General features: G+C 39.1%; 2 protein-coding genes across 8 annotated transcripts in view; one reads left to right on the top strand and one right to left on the bottom strand.

Annotated features, from left to right (window-relative positions):
- Positions 1–2,909: 2,909 nt before the first annotated feature.
- Positions 2,910–24,726, bottom strand: LOC111935170 (inter-alpha-trypsin inhibitor heavy chain H3-like). Of its 4 annotated transcripts, XM_086845578.1 has the most exons (23): positions 23,415–24,177; positions 22,869–22,927; positions 19,245–19,286; positions 18,913–18,936; positions 17,611–17,777; positions 16,491–16,595; positions 15,891–16,053; positions 15,140–15,250; positions 14,550–14,675; positions 14,017–14,133; positions 13,091–13,259; positions 12,646–12,771; positions 12,217–12,398; positions 11,049–11,234; positions 10,604–10,743; positions 10,061–10,215; positions 7,476–7,502; positions 6,546–6,596; positions 6,051–6,164; positions 5,277–5,481; positions 4,044–4,216; positions 3,454–3,565; positions 2,910–3,354 (listed from the first exon to the last, which is right to left on the bottom strand). In XM_086845578.1, exons 5-23 carry the CDS (start codon positions 17,763–17,765, stop codon positions 3,225–3,227), a joined length of 2,547 nt encoding a protein of 848 aa, XP_086701704.1. In that variant the 5' UTR covers positions 17,766–17,777; positions 18,913–18,936; positions 19,245–19,286; positions 22,869–22,927; positions 23,415–24,177; the 3' UTR covers positions 2,910–3,224. The 4 variants fall into 4 exon arrangements, with proteins under 4 accessions (XP_086701704.1, XP_086701703.1, XP_086701701.1 ...); XM_086845577.1 differs by lacking the exon at positions 22,869–22,927 and having other exon boundaries at positions 23,415–24,672; XM_086845575.1 differs by lacking the exon at positions 19,245–19,286 and having other exon boundaries at positions 23,415–24,204.
- NEK4 (NIMA related kinase 4) overlaps positions 23,911–27,180 on the top strand; it is a 13,902-nt gene continuing 10,632 nt past the window's right edge. The window contains exons 1-2 of one of the 4 annotated variants that reach the window (XM_023935501.2): positions 23,911–24,440; positions 26,873–27,139. In XM_023935501.2, coding sequence (XP_023791269.2) covers positions 24,348–24,440; positions 26,873–27,139 — 360 coding nt within the window. In that variant the 5' untranslated portion in view covers positions 23,911–24,347. Of the gene's footprint in view, positions 24,441–24,660; positions 24,977–26,872; positions 27,140–27,180 lie in introns of those variants that run through there. The other 3 variants (XM_023935502.2, XM_023935503.2, XM_086845579.1) reach the window with 3 other exon arrangements.

The following is a 27,180-nucleotide window of genomic DNA, read 5'->3' as shown; positions in this document are numbered from 1 at the left end:
GTAAGATGTTTTACAAACAATGAACATCTCAAACACAACCTGCTGTGCACAGAGGTAGCGCTGCAGAGTAAACACACACACTGAAGCCTCTGCCCATGAAATCCAAGCTGTAGTTTCTGTCTTCTACTTTTTGTAAGTTTTAATTCCAAAATTATTGTGTTTTAGAATTTCAGTTCCTTTGTATCTTTGAACCCATAAACATGCCAGCATTGTAGGCAGTTTAACAGAAGTTGCTTTCTATCCTGCCAATAATTTATAACTGGAAAAACCTTTTTATTTTAAAGCAATGTACTAAAAGAGAAACAATTTCTTGCCAAAGTCAATAAGCTAAAACAAACTGTGTAATTAGAAGCCTGTTTTTTAAAAGAACTGTGCAAACATGATGCCAAGATATGTTTGTGTGAATTGCTTGTATTTCAAGGTGCTGATTTTGCCACACAAATTACATGATAAACAACATGGAATTTGGAAACTGGAAGCACCAGATTGTTCACTTCACTGCATCAAAAACAGGCTGCCCAATCTGATTGTTTCCATTATAGATGAATTTGGGATTTGAATCACAAGCTGTTGATCCAGGGTTATATCAGCAGACTTGCTGCAAATTAAATATTCCCCGTTTTCAGTTGTAGGGTGTCTGTGTGTCACCTCCTGCCCTGCTGCCAGCAGCAGGGATGGAATCAGCACTAATCAGGGAGCTGTGGCTCATGGCTGGGGCAGCTTTCGCTTGGGACCCTCTGCTTTAAGTGAGGCTCAAGCAGAAGCAGGCCATGCTCTAGAGCTGCACTTAAACTGCAGTGCCTGAGCTTTCCCAGGCAGCTGCTGCCCTGCTCATGCAGCTCCCCCTTGCTGCAATGAATTTATTAAGGTACAACAGAAACTCCTCACATTGTTCAAAGATTTTATCTGACTTTGAATAGACAAGCTGTGCTGACAGAGGTTTCTGTGCTTTCTGCAGCAGCCCAAAGTTACCGATGTGCCTGGCTGCTGCAGCTCCCAAATCCATGTAGTGCTGCTTCCCCTCTGCACATGTACTTTCCATTCTCTAAGTAGGTGTCATTCCACTCTTCACTTGAATTGTGTCTTAATTTGTTGTTTAGTCACTCTCCTCTTGTGCTTTCCAAGCCCCAAGTGAGTTGACCTCACTTGGTCAGAGGTTTCAGAGAAACCTCTGGTGGGTTTCTGATTTCCTGTGTTCACTTCCCCTGCTCAGAAGTTGAAGGCAGATACAGTAATGAATATTTGGCATTTTGTAATTTCTAATTCCAATACAAAATGGTGTCACTGTGTATGTAACAGATCCACACATCTCTCACAGGATATGTCCCCACATTTCTCTTTTAACCAGCAGTTAGCCACCAGCAGGAGGAGGAATCTAACTGTGAGCATCTGTCTGCTGCTTCTCTCCACCCTGTTACCTTTAGCTACATTTGCTGTTACCTCCTGCCTTGCAGGAATCTCTTATTATTATATATTATTATTATAGTCTATATTCTATATTAATATACAATATTATAAGATATTACACATTTTTATAATATCTTATTATTACAGGAGTGCTTATTGAATAGGAGCCATGCAAAAGCAGACCAGAGCCCCTGAGAGCAACTTGTGGCTTCCAATTCAGTCACAGACAAGGCTCCTGACACCTCCAGAAATTTGTCTCATATCATAAATCAAACAGGAAAGTCCTGGCTGGCCCAGGATTGCCTTGTGCCCAAACTCTGCCAGCCAGGTAGGTCTGCTGTCACCTGCTCTGCTTTATTGTGTTAATGGAGCAAGTGAGGATGGGACCAGCCCCCACAGGCAGTGCCACAGCTCCTGTCTCAGGATCCAAAATGTATCATTTCTTTATTTCATTCTATTCCATCTAATCCATTCTCTTACAATAAAAATTTAGAACCATGTAAACTTAAACTTACTAGTTTCAATGTTTTAGTTTTCTCCCACTCCTTCCTGTTGCTCTTCCTGCCTTCCTCTTTCACCATTTCTATCTGGATTTAGCAGGCAAAGGTCTGCAGCCACTGTGACACCCTCTCCCCTCACCTATTTTTTTTTTCTTCTATAAAATGGCTGCTTTCAGAAGAGGATTGCTCCTCAAAAATGCTTGTAACTCCCATAAATTTAACAGTAACTGTATCTTCCCTCAATTTTTTCTCTTTGATTTTTCTGTTGCATTTTTGTTCACATCTACCTTTGTTCTTTCAATTTAACCTACCACCTCTTCTATAATCTATTTCCCCCACTACACTCCTCTTTTCTCTGTGTTCTGCATTCTAGTTTTCCACACAATTACTTTCTTTGTTCTATTACTGTTGGGGAAATTTTCTGCTTTGCCATGTGAGACCATTTTTGTGGCTGATTTGATTAAAAGAAATTGAAGTAAATAAGAAACATGAAGGGGGAGAGAATGTGTTTTTGGTTGGTTGGTTTTTTTGCTTTAGAAGTAAGAGCTTGCCATTTCTTGCAGTAAAAAATGAATATACAAATAAATGGGCCACTTGCCCTGAATATGTTCAAAAATTCTTTATGGGAACAGAAGGAAGGGTCTTCCTCTGTTCCTCTGAAAGACACTGTCCAAAAGAGCTATCATTCCTCAAATGTGAGTGCTGCTTGCAACCCTGGTGTTTCACTAATTTTTAAAGATTCAGACATTTAAAAGTTAGGTTCAAATTAAAATGCTAAAATACAGAAGTCCTGGATGCCAACAGTCACCTCCTGTGCTGGCAGCAGCTCTCAGCACTGAACAGTCAAGAGGTCAAGTGGTTCCAAGTACCATGGGATTATCACAAAATCTGGGCTGGGCTGTCAGATTTCCTCTTGTGCTCAATTTCAAAATGCATCTGGCACCCCAGGCTTTGTGAAAGTGGCATGAGAATATTGAGCTGTTGGAATAACAGAACCAGGCACTGAGTACTGATATTTTTATTTAATCACTCCTGACACTCAATTATTGATTAAAAGTTGGGTAGAGGATTTCTGTTATGTTTTACAAAGTAACATTTTAAGTCAGAATTTTAAACCTAATAAGGATACTTCAGAGGATGAAGGTCTTACACTTTAGATTGGATCAAATGCACAGTAAAACTCTCTGAGAATCCATCATACCTTGTCCTTGCTGAACATGGTATGCTTATATGCTTTGGATAGTTCTTATGTATTGAAAATACTGTTGTTTCAGACAAATATTGTCTGCCTGTGCATTTGGAGAAAGTTGTAGTTGCTTAAAAGAGACTGGAAACAATATAATCTGTGTGAACACCATCTATGAGCCCAGCTCCATTGTCATGGACAAACCAGCAAGGAATATCAACCCCGTGTTTAGGATCTCTTCTGTAATCCTTCTGCCAGCCCCTGAAAGGGAAAACACAGCCATGGGAGTACTGAGGTAGGAACAGCAACTAGACAAGGAATCTTGCCTAAGTCTTCACTAAGGACTTCATTATTTTGTACCTTGTTACTGTCAGTTCATTGTTTTTAACAATCATTGTGGCATCTGGTTTCTTGGGATCAGACCCAGGATGAATTTCAAGTATGGTGAAGTCAATGGGCCGGAAAAACTGCCCTAAAAAGAGAAGCAAAATTACCATTTCAGACATTAAAACAGAAGCAAACCAAACAGAAATCCCAGAATTTCTACATTCCTGTACTGGTTTCCATGTCCCTTCAGGGTTTTGATTGGATAAATAAACACCAAGTTTCAGGTAAGGCTGAATATATGCCTGTGGTATTATTGGTATTATTTTCTGTTTATAACCCAGAATTGTATCCATATCATCTGGATGTAAGTTCCAGCTTCTGACCACACAAAACAATTACAGGTTTTTTTCTAGATATCCTTCAAGATATTCTTATTTGGTGTGTTGTCTATTCTGTTGAATTTATTACACATTTTTCAAGTCTTCAACCTTTTAAAAATCAAATAATCCATGTGTTGATCTCTGAAATTTCAGGGTGTGATTCTTCTCAGCACAATATTCTGTCTATAAATTATGTAGCCTCCTAAGGAAAGACCAGCAGAGAAACACTAAACAAAGTCATACCTAATAACCCATGGGTCTGTTCAGACAATTTATCACTTTTCAATGTGTACAGTCCCAGGAAATCTTGGTGGAGAGGATGTTTCTTCCATACTTGGTGCAAAACTACAACAAATGAGGCACCACTTCCCATTGAGAGCACCAGATTTTTTTTTCTGTTAATTATCAAAGTTAAACTGAGGAAAAAAGAAAAAAATTACTTAGAACATTGTGTTTACCAGAGTTAACAGCAGCAGAAATAAATGTGAGAAGAAACAAAGGTAGCTTTATAAATTGCTCAGTGTTTTTTAAGAGAGAGGGTTTGCTGCCTGGTTTGGCCCATGGAGTCTCTCTGTGTATTCACAGACAGCTACAGAATCATATTAAATGACACTGGAAAAGGCTACCTGGCCTTTAAATTTCTCAGTAAGATGTTTTTAGCAAAACCTGTCCTTTAACAGTGTAATTAATCACAGATATGTTGGTGATATGTAGATACAGCACCTCATGCTCAGTGATACAAATTCTATTGATAAAACCATCACTGGATGTTACATGACACTTTTTCCTTTAGTTTTTCAGAGAAGTCAACTTCCAAACTGCCTATTTTCATGCTAGGATAGAGAAGATTTCTGATTGTGTCAGTGATATCATCCATGTATTTATCACAATAAAAAATCCTGTGTACGAATCACAGTTTGCTCTTTCTGCTGCATTGCCAGGCCTTGAGAAGGCAGGAATTTTATTCTACACAGTGAAATGTAAAGGAGGAGGAAGCGAAAATATCACCTCTTCCTTCTATAAACCATTGCACAGGTGTAAATGGTTCCATAATAGGTCCCATGAGAAATCTACCTGCTGACAAGAAAACACATACCAATTCTGTAACTGCCACAAGTTCCATTTTTAAAATGGAGATTTGTTTTTGGAACACTATTATACGTTTGAAAGATTACACACTATGGCTGAAGTTACTCCTTAAGTATTTGCAAGACACAGCTACATAAAGCACAATACCAAATCTAGTTTTACCATAGTCATAGCAATAGAAAACCAGGGTAAAGTCTTCATTTACTTATTTAAAGCAGAGGAATTTGTGAATAATTCAGCAGTTACACAACAAAATAGAAAGCAGAATCCAGCCGGGCTTTTGTAGATTCACACATACTTAGAAGTATATTATTGATCACCATGTGAAAAAATGTTTTAAGAGTAGAAAGTAATACAAGAGCCTGATACCCTTGCTGTAAATCTTACCCTGCTTGTTGCAAGGTGACTGAGTCCAGCCAGGTGAAGCCTGTTTTTTCATCACCATTTTGAATTGTGATTGTCTCAGGGGTTACTGTCAGCTTTACATCCAGGTGCTTATTTGCAATACCAAGTTTTCCAAAATATGAGTTTTGGATCTTTGCATCACTATTTGCTCTCTTATCACCAATAAGTTCTCCATTGACTGTGATGCCTAATACAGAAATGAAACAAGAATTGTTTTATAGACAGGACCTGATCAACTGATGTCAAGGAGTGTCTTGAAAATTTAACAACTTAAGAAATTAAATATGAGTTGAAAAATAGATCAGAATTACTTGTGTATGTTTGTACCAAAGCAAAATAAAGTTCTGGAGGTTGTTCTGTGAATTTCCACAAGGCAAACAATCATTTTGTTGAAAAAAGTTCCATTTTTTCCCAAAGCACAAGGAGTTTGTGATGGGTACAGAGTCTGAGTGACATCAGTCTCTCCTCACCAGATATTCCACAAACTGGCAACCTAAGGATTATTTTATTGCTTCTACTACAGCTCACTGAGACAAATTCCTACTCTCAACCCTCCCTCACAGTGGTTTTTAAAGTAAGTTTTAAAGTTCATTTTGCTACAAGAAGTGAAAATAGCCATTGTAATGGTAGGCTGTCATAACAGGACCTCCTGCTAACTTTGTTGGGAAAAAAAGCTTATGCATTATAAAGAGAGAAATAGCCTTTAAACACATTTTGTTAGAAGTATCCTGTATTAAAAAAAAGTTAAAAACTCACCTGTAACTGGGTCATTTATTAAATTTAAGATCATGCCAGGGTTTTCATTGATATTGAAACAAATGGCATCTTTTTTTTGTGGCACTGATATAATGAAGTGTGGATCTCCATCAACTGTAAAGGCAAATCACTGGTGTCTGTATAGTGATACACAGGGTCAAAGTTCCACATGAGCATTTAATATTGCTTAATATTTAAATTTAATAAATACATATAAATTATTTAATAGAAAACAGGGAGTTAGCAACACAAAACCTACTGATGGGAAGGAGGACTTGGAGGAAGGAGAAAATGACCACATATCATTTCAATTACTTGATCTTTAGAAGACATTGAGAGATGTTTAAAAAGTAAATTAACATACTTGCCCCATAAAAATGAAAAAATTACTGCTTTTATGGAAGGGAATTGTTGAAAAGATTCATAAGAATTGTGTCATTTAGCCTTAAATACCCTCTTCTGATGTGCTAGACAGACATTACTCCAACTACTCACCACTAGTATACCATGTGGGTCTTGATACGTATGTGTGATACAGTGGTGAAGCTGCAGAAGGAAAGAAAGTTGTTAGAAAAATTCACACACCAAAATGAAAAATTGCATGGCCCATGTAAGATGTCAGGGAGTTAATATGCTAGGCAAATCAGTAATTGCATCCTAGTTTTTAAAGCATGCAGTCTATGGAATGACAGTTTGTGTGCTGCTTTTGAATCAAAAAATGCTTCAGGACAGAGACATATTTCACTTGTAGTCTAAATTGCTCTGAGGGTTTCCATATAGCCCAAGCAATCTATCTGTAGGACACAAATATTTCAGACTTGAGGGTTAAGCTACCAGCAAGAAAATGCAACATCATCCATTGAAAACTTCTTTTTGACATTTGGGTTTTTTTGTTTATTGGGATTTTTTTTTACAGAATGAATCTAAGTCTTTTCAGTGAAGACTTGAAAGCACCAGACAGAGACAGAGACTGGCAGCAATCTCCAGAGCAAAACCATAAATCTAACTTGCCCATTTTCAGGATTGCCCAGCCAGCAATTTGGTGGATCAGTTACTGTCTCTTGAATAAAAGAGATGTTTTTTCCACAAGTGACTGAACACGTTAATTTAGCCAGAGATGCTGACACCACAATCCCTTGCTTTATATAATTCCGAAGGAAATGCAAATTGGAGTCCATCCTCCATTCTTGGGAAACAACTTTCAGGAAAAAATGGTGGTTTGATGAACAGGAATTTACTCCTTACCAACTATTTAGCTGAAACTTTGTCACCTTGTTTTCAACCTTTAAATGTGTTTTCAGCAGTGAGAAGAATTTGGTAGTATTTGTTGAAGTGCAGTTGTACTACCAGAAAAGGCATCTCTGCCTCTGGTAATTTCAGTTAACACATCCTGCTCCATTCCGAAAAGTAAATTAAATTACTTACCCACCAAAGGACCTGTGAACATCCCTGCTGAATGAAATAAAATGTTATTTCAGAGGCCACAAAGAACAAAATCCGATCTCACCCACTTCATTCCTTCCTCCTTCCAAAATCAAACCAAGATTTTGTAATTATGTATAAATTTCCAAATATTACAAAGTAAAAATTTAGTCAAAACAGGTTATTTAACAGTGCTACAAAGCAACAGTCTTGAAAGGGCTGAAAGCATGTGCATGTGCTTTCCAGCACAAGTATTACTTCTCCAAGAGCATGGAGTTTACTCTCTCTGGGACTGGGACAACCTGCTGTTCCCTCTTCCCTCTCTGCTACCTTGTTCTAAACTGTACTTCCAGGAAGGAAGAATTGCCCCCCTGTTTCCATATTTTTCTGCTATTCTGCTCTTTTTACATTTGAAATTCTGTCAGGGTGTCTGAAGACAGGGCTCTGTGCTTTAGAATTGGCAGTCATGGCAGGAATGAAGACATGAGTATGAGATTGCTACACAGAAGTACCTGGAAGTCCCCAGTGCCAGCCCTGGACAGCAGCTTACTTGTACTGGGCCTGAATTTTGTGATGGTGGGATGCTGCAGTCATCAGAGAAAGGAACTGAACTGGAAGCACTCTACAAACTTACCCATCTGGAATGTTGTATATCTATTTATAACGCAATCTTGATTAATTCCCCATGAACTTTATGAAAATATTGCATCCTAGATCAAATAAGCAATGTAGAAAATCCATCTCTGTTAAAAAGATTAAGTAAATTTAATAAGAAATGTACATACCTTCAGCTGTTACCATGGGCAGGTATGAAATAAAAGGAAGAAAAAGAGAAATTTACAGTTTTAGTTATACAATTAAACAGGAAAGATTCTGACCCTAATAAAACATTGTAAAAAAAATTAAAACTGTTTGAAAACACAACCAGCTATCTTCAGTATTTTGTAATGCCATTTCTTCCCAGAGATACAACTCAGTATTTGTAGATCGAACAGAAATGTACTGAAAGTAAAAAGCTGTTATGTGGGGCAGCAGAACTGCAATTTAATATGTGTGTGACAAGAGTTCTATTTGGAATTGTTTTATTGTTCTGCCATATCTATATTGCAAAATGTTCTTTACTGGTTTTACTATTTTGTGGTTTTCCAGGCATTTAGATGATTCTATTAAGATTGACTGGATGATTCAGTACATTGAATGGAGACTTCAGGGTGAGTAAAATTGTTTTCTTTTCTTATACAGGGGCAGTGCTTTGAATATTTTCTCCTATCACTCTCTATACTATCTATATACAGAGAGGATTTCCTTGGAAAGAGATTCAGGAAAAAGCCTTTGTACTACAAACACCTGGAAAGGGAAAGAAAAAAACTGAAGATGACTGAGTGGATGCCACTTCCATCAGATGTTTGGGGGTTTCCATCTTACGGAGGCCAGCTGCAAACTTTAAACTCATTATGCTGTGTAGTGACTTGAATGCTCAATTAACCATGAAGGGGTTTTATGTCCATATTCCATTACGAGAGCCATGAAAACTAATGCAAAAATTTATCAGCAGAATGCCTGAAGAATGATTCAGAGTTGAAGGGCACTTAGCAATTCACTGGTTTCAGGGCTTACTGCAGCTGAAAAAAAACTTCACTAGTCTGCAGTATCTCTGTTATGTTCAAATGTCTGAAGTTCCCATGCCAAAATCAGGAGACTGAAAAGTTTTCAATCTAGAAGGCAGCAGAGAGCCCTTACAGAGCCTCCAAGGAACTTTTAGGGGCTCTAACTCATCATAGCTGGGGAAAAAATAAAGGATGCTGGTAGAAGAGACTGGAAAGCCTCTGTCAGACCTGTGGGATGTGGGTGGGTTCAAACAATACATGAAGTTAGGATGGCTTGGGGGCACACTGAGCAGAGAGCACTGCCCTGCTTGGCCAAAGAACAAAGAGGAACAGAATATTTGTTACACGAGGGTAAAATAGAGATGCTGAACTGTAGGGAAGAAGAATGTTTCACTGAGCAAGGACTTTATAATTAGCTAAAGTATCAGAGGAGTTGAAACAAACTGTGTGCTTTCAATATAATTGCTTCTCTTTCTGCAATATATATATATGACTATTGTGTTTTACATATGTAATATCAATCTTTTTACAACCTGATACATCCTGCCTGAGGAAGAGCTCATGCAAATTTTCCCTTTTCATGTGGAAAGAGGTTCCTACATCTATCCCTAGGCTGAAGTAAGTAGAAAAATAAAGGAGAAAGTGATGGTAAATCATCTGAATATAGCTGGATTATTAGATTAGAAATGTTTCTTGGTTTTCAGGGTCTTTTTCTGTAACAGTTTTTCTATTTAGTTTAAAATACACTTGTTTTAGATTTATAGTACTTTGCCCATATGATTTAGCAATGAAGGATGGTTTGATGGAAATGAGCTTTACAATGAGAAGTAATTTTGCACAAACTACACACATGCTAGGCTTGGAAAGTAGATTTTTCAGATACATATTTAAAACTGTGCCCACATGAAAGCCTTTCTTTAGGGGAACATCAAAGGAACTCTTGGCTTCTCAAATACAGTACAATTGTGAAGATGTCTATACCTTCAGTGGGTTTATCAGCAATCCCCTCTTCATTGTCATTTTCTTCTGGTTTTGTTACCACCATGGACGTCAGTGGTGTTACAAACTTGTACAGTAGTGAGAGAGCCAGGGCTTGAGCTGTAAGGTTTTCCTTTTCTTCTCCTGTGGCTGTAATGCTGAATACAGGAATAGACTCCCAGCATCAGTGATGGCTGAATCACTCACCACACTTCAGATTAAATATTTTAAAGTAATTTCTCTGTAGGTAATTTATCAATAAGATATATCTGTTACAGTCTAAGAGTACTTCTGATTCTACTGGCTGTCCAAGAGAAAGGCAAAACTGTGCTTTAGACTTGCAATAATATAAAATTGTTTCATTTGCAACCTGAAACAGGAATACTGAGGCTAGGGAGAACAGGTTGATGGATTTCCCTCACTGATTCTTATGCTTTCCCACTGGCACCTCAGTGGGATGTGAATGTCAGCCTCACATCCTAGAAACTGCAGGAGTCAGCAGGTATAAGGGGTTCAGAGCTAAGGTATTATTCCAGGTGTAATTACCGTTTTTCCAAGAGTTGTTCAATGGTAAGATAAGCCCAGAGCCTTTCAATGTACTCTCCAAATATGTATTGTTGTTCTTGGAAAGCCTGAGCTGTTTGCTCAGCACCTTGCTGTACAGTGTATGACAGGGCATCGTTAGCCTGTTGGAAGTAAGAATATTCTCTGTATCACAAGTAGCCAGGGACTGACAGAACTTCCCAAAAATTAAGACCTTCACACCTGAAAATCTTATGAAATTGAAAATCAGTCTGGTTCTACACCAGAAAATTGCCAGTGTTGTATGAGGAATTTTATCCCATTGTTTCTGGGAATTTTAGAGGTGTACACTACAGAGCATGACCCAGTTTTCCGCATTCACATGGCATTTTTGTTCATCACAATGGAGGTAAAAGAAGCATTCAGAGATTTTGTGTAGCTTACATAAGTCAAAGAAATCCATACTTACACCTTCACCTTTTACATCTACAGACAAATGGTTTTGGTTGCTGTCTACAAAGCGCCCAGCCACCACAATCTCAGACCCATCATAGAAGTGCTTAAAGCTGTTAGTAGTTAGGTCTGAGATTTCATTTTCTGGGTAGTTTAACTCCACATCTATGAGCATGGGATTTGACACCTCATCATAAAACCCCTGTGGGATTGAAAAAGAAAAGAAAACATTTAACTATCATTGTTTTTATAATTCATGGGTAGACCTGTAACCAGAAACATCCTGCTACTTCAGCAATGAAAACTAAAAGTGTTTTTTATAAGAAATATTTAGACATTGAGTTACATCTCAGAGTGCAATGTCTAGAAATTTGCAAATAATGGAAATGAGAAAGGACATACAAACTCTTCAGTCTTGCTAAGAGAGAGGAAAAATATTTGAGAACAGCATGCTATGGAGGATGAGTTCCATCAATATAAATCAAGAGGGATACCAAATTTCCCATTATTTGATAATTTTCTACACCTCTTCTTCTTCTCTGCAGAGACTGATGTGACAACATAATCAAAGGAGACTGGATATTTGATTTTAGCAGAGCTTGCAATGAAATCGAATATCTAATTCTTTGGTGAATTCTTTGAATGGCTGCTATTAGAATATGAGAAGTAAAAAAAGACAACCCTGTATGGCCTATACTAGTTTCCATGTCTTATACAACTCTAAAATGCCTCAGGAATGTGGTAAGATGCACCTGCTTGCAGTAAGTTTCTAAAGAAAGAATATCTAGAGCTTTATGATCTGCTACCCTTCTTGTCCCTTGACATGACATTAACCACATGATCTGTGAGGTGCAGGAGCTATGACTCCACCAATTCCACCAGAGTGTCCTTCAGAACTGTGGCTTGTGTCACCCTCTGCCAAGTTTTAAACTCCCTGCCATAGCCCACAGTATCTCCCTTTTACTGTCCCTGCACTTCCTGCTTATATAAGGGGAAAATTAAATGCAACTAAAGGTCCCTTTCAACTCAAACTATTCTATGATTTTAATACTCTGATCACAGCAGACTCTGGAGTATCTCAGTATCAGATTACACACTGGGATTTTGATTATTTGAAAGTAATAATGTGAATAGTTATCTGACCTAAAGTATCTCTGATCTCATGCACGTGGTAATTACTGCACCTGAAGCTGCAAAGCTGCATCAGAGTCAGGATAAATCCGACGAGCCAATCCTTTATTCTCCAGTGCCATCCTCTCCAAGAAGCCGTAGTCGACACCGCTGCCAAAACCAAGATTGTATAAGGTGTATCTGCCGTCAATGGCCTTCTTCACTGCTTTCTCAATCTCCTGAGTATTTGATATACCTGCATCAAATCAGGCAATGTTTGAGTTGTTTTCAAAATAGATAAAATGATCACAAAATCAAATGTGACTTGGCATGGTTAGATTTCTTAGGAGACATTACCAAAACCTTGATTTAGTACTATGATGCTGGTATAGTAGCATTCAAATCATGAAAATATCCAAAAGTCAAAGATGAAGGCAAATTTTAACTAGCATTTTTTTTTAGCTAATGAACTCTCTTTATTATTCCACCCAACACAAACTCACCTACATTTGGTTGGCCATCTGTTAACATGATAATTATAGAAGCACTTCTCTTGGGCACAAGGTTTTCTTCATGAGCAGCATTCAGAATATCAATTCCTCTCATCAAACCACCATGTAAATTGGTCGCTATGAGGTAGACATAGAAATTTGGGTTCAGCAAAGGCTGTCAAAATAAAGGTCCATTTTCCACCGGGGTCTGAAGAGATTTCATTACAGTAAGAAAATGAAAGATTTGGATTTACAAGCAGGGGAATGTCTAGATAGAAAAGTACCTGGACTTTGGAAACATAAAGAGAAATAGATGTCACGTTCTGAGTAAGACTGAACTTCAGGAGTGCCACATCAGCAGTCTGAAACCCCAACAAACAGTAGCATTGTGTTCACAGAATCAATCAATAAATTAACTTATACAATGACCTATTGGCAAGGCCAGTCAAGCACTTACAGCCGCCAGCAGAAATCTGCCGAACAAATTTCCTCGCTTCATCCAAGTTCTCAGGAGTGGCCTTGATTAATGTTTCTTTCCAGGTAGATATTTCACTATCAAATAATACAAAATTGAAGAAGTCATCTTCTTTAATGTCATCCAGGATTTTTAGCAGTGCTTCTTTTGTCTATAAGACAAAGAGATTTAAATATATGATTCAACATTTAACAGAATACTTACAGGTGCTTACAGAATTTATATCAATAATCTCTCAGCACTGGGCTATTTTTCACTCCTATACAGTATATATTGAAGAATTCTGAGCTTGTTCTGTTCTTGCCAGTCCCTGTATCCATTTCAGAGTAACTCTAGAGACGTCAGCTGCAATAACATCTGGTAAATCTTTGTAGCTGAGATGAAAATCAGGCTTCTCGTCATGGTTGGTTGCTTACACTGAGATAAGCTGGCATGGCAAATGGGTAGCTACAGGTTAGTGGAGAAGCTCATAAACAAGCATGCCTGGATATTTTAATGCAGCACCAAAACCTGAAAATTCTGAACATTAGCTCACTCATAAGTCTGAAAAGAGCTGCTGCTTCCTGATACAGAATGTACACAGAACATGCACATAATCTGTATGCATGGCTTATTTTGGAACTGTCAAGTACATATGACAGCAGTCTCTGGAAATGTTGGTGTTTAGAGTTTTTAAGTAATGACATTTATAAGTAAATATAGGCTAAATGTATAGATTTTTATTCTACAGTAACTGCAAAATAGTACATCTGGCACTGGGCATTAGAGAGGTCACACCATCGAGCCACTTTGTACAGCTTGAGCAGTACATGTGCACTGTAAGGCATCTTGTCCCTTCCAGCACCTCTCCCTCCCAGCACTTTGTTCCAGCTCTTTCACTGGAACTCTGTACTAATGTAATAACTCACTTGCTCCATTTCTCTTCCATGCATCGAGCCACTAGTATCCAATACAAAAATAATATTCTTGGACAACTTCGGAAGATTTGTTGGTGCAAAGAAGTGTACAAAGTAGCCATTGACAATCTGAAAAAGAAAGTGTTAAAAAAACTCACACCATCACCAAAAAGTTTTGTACATTATAAAGGTAAAACAGAAAAAGTTGATATTACTTTCATTTAACATCTAGCCATTGAGTGGCCTAAAAAGGTTTAATGGTCCTGACCAGTCTCACCTCTGTCCATGGTCCCAGGTGTCATTTAAGTGCAAGACTGGGCCTTTAGTCCCAGAGCTACAGTGTCAGAACATCTGTCTCCAGCTGCGTCACAGCTATACCTGTTCCTACCCATGGACTCCACTGTTTTGGATCCCACTCTGAAGATGACTCCTGCTCACAGTCAGCTGCCTGTCCATTAGGAAACAGCTGGCCCTCACTGCTCCCTGACCTTTACTGTGCAAGTTAAACTGTTCAACAGTTCAGAATTTCAAGATGTTAGACTTACCTGCAAATTATCTGGAGTTGTTCTCTTAACATCATATCTTACAGTAAAATCCCCATCCAAGAGAGACTGTGAGCAATTTTCACAGGTTCGCTGCTGATCAAGGGTTGGCTTGAAAAAGACATGGCCCTGAAAAGAAAAGCCTTCCTTAGATCTGAACCTTAATAGCTGAAAATCTTCTGCGGAACACATCTGCATTTTTTAAAGCTAGTATATTTATTTTCACAGACACAAGAATAACCAGTTTTATTTGGTTAGCTACAAGGTTGTTTGTATCCATATGTATTTAGAAATTTATTGGTGGTAACTGACACATGAAAGCTGCTATCCAGGGCTTTCTCCATATGCTTACTTTCCCATCTGCCTTGGGTCAGCTCTTCACTCTGAATGACACCTTTGATAAAGCTGTTGTATGTTTTAGAAATTCTACCACCCCCATACAAGGGAAAAGTACTTGTTAGTTATTCAGTTTTTCTGTAAGAGATAATCTTACTGGTATCCAGGTTTCCTCTTGCTGCCTTTGCTATAGCACTGAAATTATTTCAGAATTATAACCATAATAAGTAAATAATGGAATGCAGTAATCAATGTACCTTTTTTCCTGAAAAAGTTTTTTTAATGGCATTTTGCAGCTCATTGGTGATGAACGTTCCTTCTGCTTCCAACTCAGTGATACCCTGAGGCTCAAAGATATCTACTTCAATCTGAAATATTAATTGAAAAATTATTGTCATTGATTCAACCATGATGAAAGAGGGATTTTCATAAAAATAAAGAAATTTATTTTGCAATTCATAATGGCAATTCAAATCTACTCTTGTGTGGACACATGTTCAGCCAAAGAGGCCTTTTCAAACACAGAAGTAAAAAACAAAGCCAGAAATAAGCAAACTTTAATAGAAATATGACTTGTTGGAAAGCTAGATAATGGTGTCCTACCAAGGCAGTAGGCACAAAAATCTATGGTATTCCAGAATGTGACATATGCACCACTGTGATTTAAAGAGGGTGTTGCTTCACGGTGGTGTGAAAAAGCTGAAGTTTATGCTATAAAGGCATATAAAATTACTCCAAAGCATCCTTATATCTTTTTCAGGTTTTCATTTCCAAAAGATTTTTTTTGTAATGCTCAGTAGATGAGCAAATTTGTAAGGTTTACAAGTAAAAGCCTGCATTAAAGCATGATAGTGAGTGCTCCCATGGGACTTTTGAGAAATATTAACATGGCCTTTAGCTCACCTGTGAACTAATGGGAATGACCACAGTACTCCACTTTCAACAGAATATATAAAGAATTCCATCATCTCTTAAGTTACAGTCAAGTTTGATCAGTTTGCCATTTACCTCAAAATCTTTGACAAGTTGCTTTGGTTTTACTTTGATGAACATTTCATATTTTCCAGACTTTCGCTTTAGCAGTTCCTCATATGTGAGTTCAAAAGTGACTTTACTGGCTGCTTTAATGTTGACTGAGACAGTGAATTTTTCTGTTTTTCTTCCTGAAGCTCTGTATTTAAGTGGGTAGGAAAAAGATCTTTATCCTCTTTAATAATATTTATTGTTGGTGGCATATGATTTTCAAAAAGAAGTAAAACAAAAATGGGAATTTTTATCTATTGCTAAAAAACATTAATCAATTCTCAAGATTGTACTCAACCCATATAATTTTTTCAAGTTTTCCAGTGAAATTAATCCCAGGAATAGGTCACACAAAGCCAGTGAAAGTTGTAGGAATAGCATGTCCATAGTTCCAGGCAGTGCCTGTGCAGTGAGAGGCTATATTTCCTTTTTACAATTTGTGCTACAATAACTGTAACTTAATTAACTTAAACTTAATGTAACTTTGGTCCCTTAATGTCAGCAAAGTGCCAGAACACAGCATTTCCAATCTCTCAGTCTGCTGTGGAGTGATGGAGTGGAAGCCACACAAGACATGATCCTTACTTGACAAGACCAGCAGTCTGTCCTCTTGAAACAGCCTTCTCATATTGCTTTTTTGCAGCTTCTTTTTCCTTTATAGTTCCAGGATAGGTGACACCATCAATTGTCCTGCAGATGAAAAAGTCCTAGTTCAGTTGAAGGTTACTACAGGAATTCTCCCTTTATTGATTTGTTTGCTAATAACCACTTTCAGAGACCTGCTATTGCCAAGATTTGAGCCCTTTCGCTGAAGCCAGACACCTCAAAGAATTTAGCTGGAATGAAGAGCTCTGTGCTCAGTATCATAAAAGAATCTAAACCAATTTTTACTTTGAATTAGATGAAAACTGGGCTGCAGCAACACAACTTACACCTGCCATATTCCTACACTTGAGCAGCTTCACCATCTCATCTCATCCCATCTCATCTCATGGCAAACCAACTCTCTGGATGTGACTCACCTGTCCAGATGTCATCATCTACAGAGGACCATTTCATCCTTGAACTCCTTAGATAACTAAGCAGCCATTCTCATCACCTCATGCTATCACAGAAGTTCTAAAATGCATTAGGAGTGGTTGTGCCCTAAAGCTGCTGCTCCTCTTCACTGGAGACAAAGCAGGCACAGTGTGATTAGCAGAGATGGATATGCTTAACTGAATCAAACCTCATCATGGTGGAGAACTGCATATGATTGCAACTAAAGTTAGAAATGTAAAGGAGTAATTCTACTTTCTGCCTTTCATTCAAATATAATTTTTAAATTAAGAGATAAATTAAGCTATAATGCCATCAGGGGAATTAAGTAATGGAACTTTCCCGGTTTGATAATACCAAAGTAAGAGGTACTTCTGAAAAGGTGGATGAATCTGCAGGAAAGGTCTCACATTCCCTAAGGTTCCCTTTTATTCATGATAATGAAAAGAAATAATTGAAAACTAGTCATCTTTTCTACAGATGTACCAATGTTTGCCTTTCTCCACATATCTTGCATATTAAGTTAATAGTACCAGAAAATTACCCGGGAGGTATTTAGAAATCTATTCAAATGGCAAAGTAAAAATGAACATTTGGGTTCAGTTTCTCACAGTTGAATTAGCACAGATTTTTAGTCTTCTTTAACAATATTGTAAAGATTACACACATGCTGAAATTGGTAATGAAGGCTGTCTTAGGGAGTTCAACATCAAAGAAGACTTCTTTGGACACATTTCCACGATTGACAGCTCGACTGGTGATGACATTGTGTGCAAACCGGGAAGTTATTTTACTATCAATTTTCATGCTATAGATTTCCATCCCATCGACAACCTGTAGATTGAGAAATGAAAAAAATATTAAAAGAGCACTAGCTGTTACATTCATGTGTGTGTTAATCAGTTATTATAATATTTTAAAAAAGAAACCACAGCAGGACATTGATCAGTCCAAATTAAAAAGAAAGACTTCATATAAGAACTGGAGTACAGCTGTGTTTCCTTGGATATCTATTTCACTGACATGATGGTGCTATTCTGCAAGTTATAACTGTGGACTTTAAGAAAATACAACCACCACAGCAAAAATACTGCCATTATAAGAATAGGTTTTTTTCTCTACTGGGAGAGTGACTTTTTATGGTTATTCAAAGAGCACAACCGTTTACTGCTGCCTCATTGTGTTAGTGACTGTAGTTACTGGAGGAGTGGATAACTCCTAGAGCAGGGATGTAAGTAAACCTCTTGTTTAAAAAAAGACTAAATGCCTCCAAATCCCATTTTTTATGTTAATCTCAGCTTCCTTCCAGCTGGAGCTCTGTCTTTTTTAAACAAGGAAATGGGCAAGGCAATACTTATTTTCTTTGAATGCTGAGATATAAGGTTTCTGGGCACTAAATAAAAGCATGGGTAACAACAGATGTTCCCATTAGGAACTCCACAAGGTCTGCTTCTTGCAGCAAAACCAGCACTGGGAAGAACCCTGGAGCTTTTATGGTGGGCCTGATCTCTGCTGATTGATTAAGAAGGTCCCCAAAGAATCAAAGCATTTAAGCATTGCTGAAGGGGAATCTAGTGGACAAGTGGAATCAGCCCCAGAGATGAGGTCTCTTGCCTTCCTTAGCAAGAACTGCAACATAAAAGTAAAAATAAAACCAACATAGAATGAAAGTCTGTTAGAGATACAGAGGTGACTTCAAAACAACTTCGGTATTTATTCAAATAAAATGAGATTAAAAATCATTTGTTCGTTCTATTTCATTGTCCAGGAGCTTCCATCAGAGCTTGGAAAGAAACTGTCTAGTTAGCCCTACTGCCTGAAACAAGGAGCTCTGGGTGTTTCCCTTGTCACACACTCAGAAATACCCATTTGCTCAGACTGGACTCACAGAAATATTTTGTGAACACAGTAAGAATATTATTGTCACTATAGAATCTTGGTAGCCCAGACAAAACCAAGCCTTACTCACCAAGCCATTATCAGCATTTCGCTTCTGTAAAGAGAAAAAAAGGGGGAAAATCGTGACTTAAGTAGGAAAGCTGTGTTTAGAAATAAATCTCTTAGCATCTGTGTAGTTGTCACAAATCAAAAGAAGTCCAGGAGAAGGAAGGCTTGATAAAGGTATTCATTAATAAACTGAAGTAAATTTGAGAGAAGAACAAGTAAGGGATGTGACACAGATTGTAGTTATTTTGCTTTTGGCATTCTCAGCTTTGGTGATCCTTTTGGTTTTTATTTTATATTAGTGTACTTTAAATACTGTGGTTTTGAAAGGCAAGTTAAACTTCAAATGTTGCTCACCTTATATTTTGCTCATGTGACACAAAAAGTGTCTTCTTCCAGCTGAAAATAAACATGGATCCTTGAAATATGAGGGAGAATGAGAGGAAAAGAGGCTCAAATGCTCAGTGCCATTTATAATTAAATGTCATTGAGACTGAAAGACATACTTAAATCTGTTTAATAGGTCTTCCTTGAGTATAGGTTTGCTGCATGGGGACCTCAAGTTAAACCAAAATATCTTTCCCTCATAGTGACATGTTTTTCTTGAGAATTTCTAGATCTGGGTCCTGCAATACATATTTTCTTTTCAAACTTATTCCCTTTTGGAAGAAATAAAAGGATTGTATCAAAGCATAAAAACCCAGCTTGCACATTTATTTTCCTGTCACACAAATTCAAACTATTGTGCAGATGCACCCTTACATTTTTTTCAGACTCCTAAATTTTTCCCATTTCAGCTCACCAACCTCTCATCCTAAAATGATCAGATAGGAAGGTAATTCAGCAGGATTAGAGAGAAGAGGCTGTCACTACAAAAGGCCACGTGAAAGGGGGAAAAAATAAGCAGTTAAAATGTAGGGTTTTATTTTTTCCCCATATTTGCTCCCAGAGTAGGTGCAAATCTCAAAAGCTGTACAACAGTACCCCGTACTCTGTTCTGAAAGAGAGGACCAACATTAAACAAACTTCCTGAGTGCTGTTAAAATAACAGCTTGTGTAACTCAATTCCCATCAGCTCAGCTGCAAACACCTTATCTTGTCTGGCTCCAAGAGCCTCAGGGGTCACATTTTGTGGATCGTGTTTACCTGCTCCACCAAATGCAGGGGTAAGGACACAACAGATACATATCTCAAGTACACTTAAGGCTTTCTGTACCTCTCAAAGTTGAAAACTGAGACACAGAGGGTTATTTTTTGTTTATTTTGGGGTTCTTTTCAAGATGCTATATTAAATCTATGGTAATGCAAGGTTTGAGGGAGGAGGCTTCTCTCCTGCTGTAAGAGTCTAGCAAAAAAGACTGTGTGTATTTCCATAGGTTCATCCTTCGAACTGTTACTGCCATCCAGATGATTTCTGTGTGTCCATCTCTCCTTTTCACAAGCATATATGGATTCCTTTAATGCCTTTATAGAGTGTGCACCAACTCAAATCTGACCTTTCCAATACTGGAATTATCTTTTCTGTATCCATACTGTCATTGCAGCTTGTCATTTTCCCTTACAAAACACAAACTGAGGTATGCATCGCGAGAAATGAAAAGGTGGAACTCTGAAATGTCCGTTTGTTTGGCACAAACTTTTCCTTACAGTGGAACTACCAAGCAGTTTATACAAAATACAAAAAAAACCCCAACCCATCAACTCTATAAAAATGTATATAGCTACAAATTCTGCAATTCTGACTACTGCTTCCAAATTGAAAGATACTGTATCTGCATTTTACAGAATTGCTGTTGTGCACACTCTTTATTGGAATTATGCCTTCAACAGTAGTTTTGTAGGAGTTCTATTTTGATTCTGTAAATATTTTGAGGCTTATTCTGTAATTTCCATTGAAACTACAGAAAAATCTTTGCACTTTGCACTTGGGCTGATCTTCAATGGAGATAATCAATCCAGCTGGACATCACCAAGCCACCTGCTCTAGCTGACCCTGGTTTGCACAGGGGAGGGGATTACGTGACTCTAAGTCTGTGATTTTGTCCTGGGTTTATTAATTTTTAATGAATCACTTGGGTATAAGTTGAGCCATCACTAACATCAAGGTCATTTTGAGCTATGTGGGCAAAAAAAGCAACAGTGTGCCAATCAGAATGATTATGCAATTCTAGACTAAAATGAGAATTAACATCCTCTATGCTGAGTATCTGTTACTTGATAAAATGTTTCTATATTATTTTCACATATTTGCCACGTGCCCCAGTTATTAGAATTTTATTATTTTTCAGTTCTGCAACAGCAACAAACTCTTCTTTTGTTTAATACCATTTTTGTGTGGCAGCAGAAAAGAAAAGAGGTGCAAAAAATCTATGGAAATTGGAGAGGAAAAGTGAAATTTGAACTCCAAAGAAAACAGAGAGGGAAAAGAGGACTCCATTACAGTACTTACTGAAAGAAGCCCTGATTGTAGAACTTGGGAAACTAAACCACAGCACTACTAAAAGACTCAGCAAAAACTGTACAGTTATCTGGAAGTGACCTCTGGGAATCCACAACACTGAATGAGGTATTTGTATATATCCCTAAATGCTACATAGGAAAACAAGGCATGAAAATTATCTCTGAATCTACAACACTGAAGGTTTCACCACCCCAAGTGATGCTAATTGGGTGACATGGAGAAGAGGCCATAATGCAGCTCATAGGAACAAGGTGTGCCAGCACACACAGGGAATTCTGATGCAGATTTTTGTTCCACTTTCAGCAGAATTGGGTCTGCCATTTGTGTCTACCTGGCTGTGGCTCTAAAAGCAGCTTTGACAGCTTAAAGATCATCAGCCAGCCGGAATTGCAGCCACGCTTCAGCACTAAATACTGCTTGCTCAAAGGGGCCAAGACATGGATGGGTACCGAGATCTTCACCCTACCGAACAATCTCCTCCATTTCAATCAAATCACATTTAAATAAAGTACAGAACGAAAGTGGGAGAATCAACTGACTTTTCCATAGTGCTCTGCATGTATGGATGAAGCACTGCATAGAGCTTTGGCAGTCTTCCATTTAGAAAGTCTTAAGCATTGCAAGACATACAGAGAACCACAGGCACTATGGTAATCAGGAGGAAAAATCTACATTATATCTGGGCTACATGATGGTTAAATAATAAGAATCCCTGGCATTTCCAATTTACAGCATTAAATCTCATGGTGAGTTTTGAAAGTTAGATATGTTACTACCCTGATTTTCAAAGAAAAAGTCTTGGCAAAGATCATAACCTATTCAACAGTAATCAACCGTAAATTGCTTTGTCCTGTTCTACTCAGTAATTCAGAATGCTCCCTAAAGGGATTTTCCCTCTGGAACTTCTCAGAGTACATTGCCACTGAGAGAGAAGGAAATGACTTATGGAGGTGAGGAGTAGTGGCCAGGAACTTAAACAAAGAAAATTAGGCAAAACATCAGGCAGCACTGTCTTACTCAGAGATCCAGTCAAAACCTTTGAGAGATGTATCTCATGTAGTGCTAACATGCACTTAAATCTTTTAAGAAAAATCCTACCATGTCATTTGCATAGTGGGCAGTTATCTTGATGTTGTCTTACATCTCTGTTTTCTACTTCTTAGAGCCATCTTTTCACTTGTATTCCTTAACAGGTGTCAAAGTCAGTTCCCTGGAAGCACCAATTGCTTTATACATTTAAATATTTTACTAAAACATGTCACCATTATGTAGCGATGACAGTGAAAACAGCGGAAAAGGATATTTTAAAAAAAGAGAGAGAAAAGCTTCAGAGCTGACTAAAAACTGAGGCTGATTACAGATCAACCAGCCTGAGTTCCAGCTTTTATCCTGTGTCCAGGGGTACCAGAGAACACAGAGCTTCTGCTGCCAGCATTGTATGAGCTCTCTGATAAATGCTGATAAACTGCAAGAAAATAATCTCTAAGGAGTGGGAGCCCCACACATGGTTGATTACTTACCTTGATGTTTCTGACCTGTGCTAGCAAAAAGTCCGAGGATGCAAAGGTGGGAATCAATACTAAAATACAAAGCAATAGATTATTTTCCATTTTGGAAAAACAGTGAAGTTCCAATTGGAATGATATGAGTAATATCTAATGCTTTGTTTACCAAGTGTTAATAAATAACCCAATGACAGAAGTGGGATTAAGCATTAGGCATTTGGGAAAAATCAGATGCTGAATTTTAAATAGGTATAATCTACAGAATACTGTTTAAAAGAAAAAAAAAAATCTGTTAAAGAATTTACAGAATATTTCAGAAACATCTTTTCTATGTAAGAGCTCCAAACAGAAATTCAGAGTCATTTTTGTACTGGCAACTGAGATTAATCTCCACCCCAGACCCACTTTTTTCCCAAATGAAAACTGTCATCTTTCTGATACTTCCTTAAAGGCTTTTCCTGGCTCAAATTTACTGCAGCCATAACAGAGCTTGCAGTCTGTGAAAGCCATTTAAGCTCCATTTCAAAAGTATCCCTGTAATTCTCCATATCACTCAGGTACCTGATTTAGGTATCGTTATTTGACATGTATCCTGTCCGGTCTGGAAACTCCTCATTACATGGGTTCCTATTTATCTTCATGGCTGAAACCAGGTCCGAGCTCCCGGGTCTTGCCTCTTGCACGCCCAGTGTGCACCCAGCCTGCAGGTGCAGGGCCATTTTCCTGTGTTTGTTACCCTGACAGTGTTAATTCTCTCTTAAACTTTTTTGCATTAAGATGGATCAAGATCTTTTCAAAGCTACATACAAAAGTTGTTATCTACTTCCTTAATATGTACTACATAAAATGTAGTTCTAAGGAATTTCAGGTTTCAGCAAAAACATGCATGAAGTTGAAGATGAGACGATAAAATCCATAGAACACTTTCATCACCCACAATACCATGAAGAACATGCATGAAGCTGGTTCATTTCACCCGTTAATGAAAGACAGACTTCGAGGACTAGGAGTTACGTGCTCAGGGAAAACAAAACATTCTATTTTCTGGTTTTCCTGCAGTCAGTGTTATGAGGTGCTCAGCCACGGGAGAGCTCCAGGAGCTCCTTTTTACCCAGCCTGGAGATTTTTTTAACTAGTTCCCTATCCCATCCAAAGGGACGGGATGGTTCTGTGGAGCCGGGCCTCACGGCAGCGGTTCTGGCACAGCCGTGTCCCTGTGGCGGGCTCAGCACAGCGCTGTGGCGGAGCAGCCCGCCGGGGACACGCGGCAGGCGAGGCACTGAGGGGACGGCGCTGTCCCGGGGCCGCAGCGAGGGGCGGGCTCGCTCCCTCAGCCGCGCTGCCCGCTCTCAACATGGCCGCCGTGCCCACTTCCAAAATGGCCGCGGCGGCGCCGCGCCCGCGCCGGGAAGCTGCGCGCCGGGCGCTCCATGGCCGTGGCCGCCCCGGGCATCTCTATGGCAGCGGGTGCTTCCCGGGCCCGGCGGTGGGAGGATGCCCCTGGCTGCCTACTGCTTCCTGCGGGCCGTGGGCAAGGGCAGCTACGGGGAGGTGAGCCTGGCGCGGCACCGCCAGGACCGCAAGCAGGTAGCGAGAGGCTGGGCCGCGGGGTTTGGCCACGGCGGCGGACGGGGCTCGGCGTGAGGGGAATGGCCGGGGCTGGGCTGTGGGTGCTGCGGCGTCTGTACATCTGTGACCCGTGCCTAGCTGTGGCTGGCTAATGGCTTTGGCTAATGGCCCTGACCACCCTGGGCACGACCAGGACATGGCCTCGTGTGGGGGTGCAGGTGTGACTGCGGCCAGGTGTCAGGGTGGGGCTGTGGCCGTCACCGTGTGTCCGGGTGTGGCTGTGGTCATCATCTCGTGTTGGCGTGTGGCTGCAGCCGCCCGAGCTGATGTTTCCGTTCTCTTCCCTTGTCTATAAGAACTTGAGTTAAAGGTGTGGAGACGACTCTTCCCGGGAAGGTTTTGCTTGCATCAGAGTAGAAGTGCAAGTATTTTTGTTGGAAAACTGAAATAATCTGTCTAGTCTGGCCAAAGCAGAGGTGTTTGATAGGAAATGTGAGAAGGCAAAGAATGGGGATGGAGAACATCCAGAGAGCAGTGCCACAGGAACCTCCCGGGTGAGCCTGATGCCCGGGGTTTTACTGGAGGTGATGGGAGGTTTGTTCCCAGCAGGGATCAGAGGGTGTGTCCTTCTCGGATGAGGGCACTTCCCTGCTTGGAATCCCGAGGCAAATCCCTGTGACCCCTGGCTTGGGTAGCAGTGATGGCTGGACTTGTTCCCTCCAGGCCATCGCCACTGTGCACAGTCCAATGTCCTCAAAGAGTTGCTCACCTCATCCTAAAAGTAAACAGTACATTGAGGTCACTCACTCGGATACAGGTTCTTGGGTTTCATTGTGGTGCTGCTGGGTCAGTAGCACTGGAAAGAGCCTTGCTTCCTGTTTGTAGTTGCTTTATAAATATTTGGTGTGGTTTACTGTGTTTTATCTTTTGCCAATTTTTACAAAGTTTCTTCTGTAGCACGATGATCAGGATTTTTTGTTGTGGCTTTGGCACAGTGCCACATGTTCTGCGAAAGAAATTTCTGTCTTACTTAAGCATATTTGCTGTTAACTGATTGCTGGATTTTTATGGAGAAGGTCAAATAGCTTTAAGTGTTTAGAACAAAACAAAATGGAATTCATACACAATTTGGTATCAAATAAGTTGGAAGAGCACTGCAATAGACTTCAGTAGAGAATCTTGCCAGGAAAACATGCTCATTAAACTAAATATAATCAATGTCAGGTTTAAAGTAAGGCTAATACATGTATTTTTTGCATTTTGGTGTGCATTTTCTAAAACATGCTAATATAAGCTTAAATGATATCCATACCCAAAGATAGAGTTGTAGTTGAATTGTCACAAAGAACACAGTAGTAGCAGCATTTCTATTTTATTTTGAAATTAGGTGATGCTGTACACAATTAGCTTTGTGATATTCCTCCTGGAAGTTTTGCATCATCACAGGTTCTATCCAGCAGGCTTCTGAAACACAAAATCATGAGGTGCTGTAGATTTCCTGGGTAATTGGTTCCCTTGGTATAGACGGGCATCTCCTCAGCACTAATTAAATGTGCTGGGCTAATTAATAGGCACAGCCTGGAGAACAGACACTGAACCATCTCTGAGGATGCTAAAATTCAGCAAGTAAAAATATTTAAAAGTTTTGATTTAAAACCTCTCCAATAAGAGCATGTTCAAACCATGTAATCATGACATGATTGTTCTGTGAAAAGCTGATGCCCTAAAGTGATGTCCTACAAAATTCTTATCAGGATAGGGCCAGAGTCAGACCTAAATATTGGTATTGTGGGTGATGAAAGTGTTCTATGGATTTTATTGTCTCATCTTCAGCTTCATGAATGTTTTTGCTGAAACCTGAAATTCCTTAGAATTACGTTTTATGTAGTACATATTAAGGAAGTAGATAACAACTTTTGTATGTAGCTTTGAAAAAATCTTGATCCATCTTAATAAAGAAAAGAAATTTAGGAATGAGCATAAGACCTTTTGTCTCTTTCAGATGACTTTTATCGTCTGTTTGCATATGATTGCATTATTTATATATATTAAAGTTTGCTATTGATGTGGCATTTTTGAGAGTAAGTGTGATGCACAAACAGGTACTTCAGGCTTAAAAGATGAGTGACAGACACATACTTAAAAATGTGTGGAAAGAAAGAGAGAAGAGAGAAAGAGAAATGTGAACATTAGTTAGAAGAAAGCAACACCACAAAATTCCTGAGCGGAGTTGTATTTAGGTGGATGAATGGAATGCACCTTTTCCACTTCTATGGTGTAAGGGTAGAAAAGAAGAAATTGTGCATAACTTTAAGCCAAACTGCAGCCTCCGTAGAGAATAATGAATGGAGATTTCAAACACTGCATTTCCTTTAGATCTGGGGAATTCCCTAGGGCTTCTGCAGTGTTACTTTCATCTCTTACCATACACCTTGCCTTGTCTTTTACAGTATGTCATCAAAAAGTTAAACCTTAGAAGTGCTTCCAGCCGTGAGAGGAGAGCAGCAGAGCAGGAGGCACAGCTTCTGTCCCAGCTGAGACACCCCAATATTGTCACCTACAGAGAGTCCTGGCAGGGGGATGATGGCCACCTCTACATTGTGATGGGCTTCTGCGAGGGAGGAGACCTCTACCACAAACTCAAGGAACAGAAGGGAAAACTCTTGCCTGAGAATCAGGTGGTGGAGTGGTTTGTCCAGATTGCCATGGCACTGCAGGTACAAGGAAATGTAATTTTGTCACCTTCAGATATAATCTT

This window comes from Cyanistes caeruleus, chromosome 11 (assembly GCF_971803275.1).
Source record: "Cyanistes caeruleus chromosome 11, bCyaCae1.hap1.1, whole genome shotgun sequence".
In the NCBI taxonomy this organism is placed as follows: domain Eukaryota; kingdom Metazoa; phylum Chordata; class Aves; order Passeriformes; family Paridae; genus Cyanistes; species Cyanistes caeruleus.
The sequence above is the reverse complement of the archived record's forward strand: the minus strand, read 5'-3'. Positions and strand labels throughout refer to the sequence as shown.

Excerpts from the sequence above, each read along its gene's own strand:
- LOC111935170 (XM_086845575.1), bottom strand. The coding sequence starts at position 23,469 with ATGAGGAGTTTCCAGACCGGACAGGATACATGTCAAATAACGATACCT. Across the intron at positions 16,596-17,610 it reads TTCATTACCAATTTCAGCAT|GACAATTGATGGTGTCACCT; the intron begins GTGTGTAATCTT and ends TTTCATCTGCAG. Across the intron at positions 3,355-3,453 it reads AATGAACTGACAGTAACAAG|GGGCTGGCAGAAGGATTACA; the intron begins GTACAAAATAAT and ends TTTCCCTTTCAG.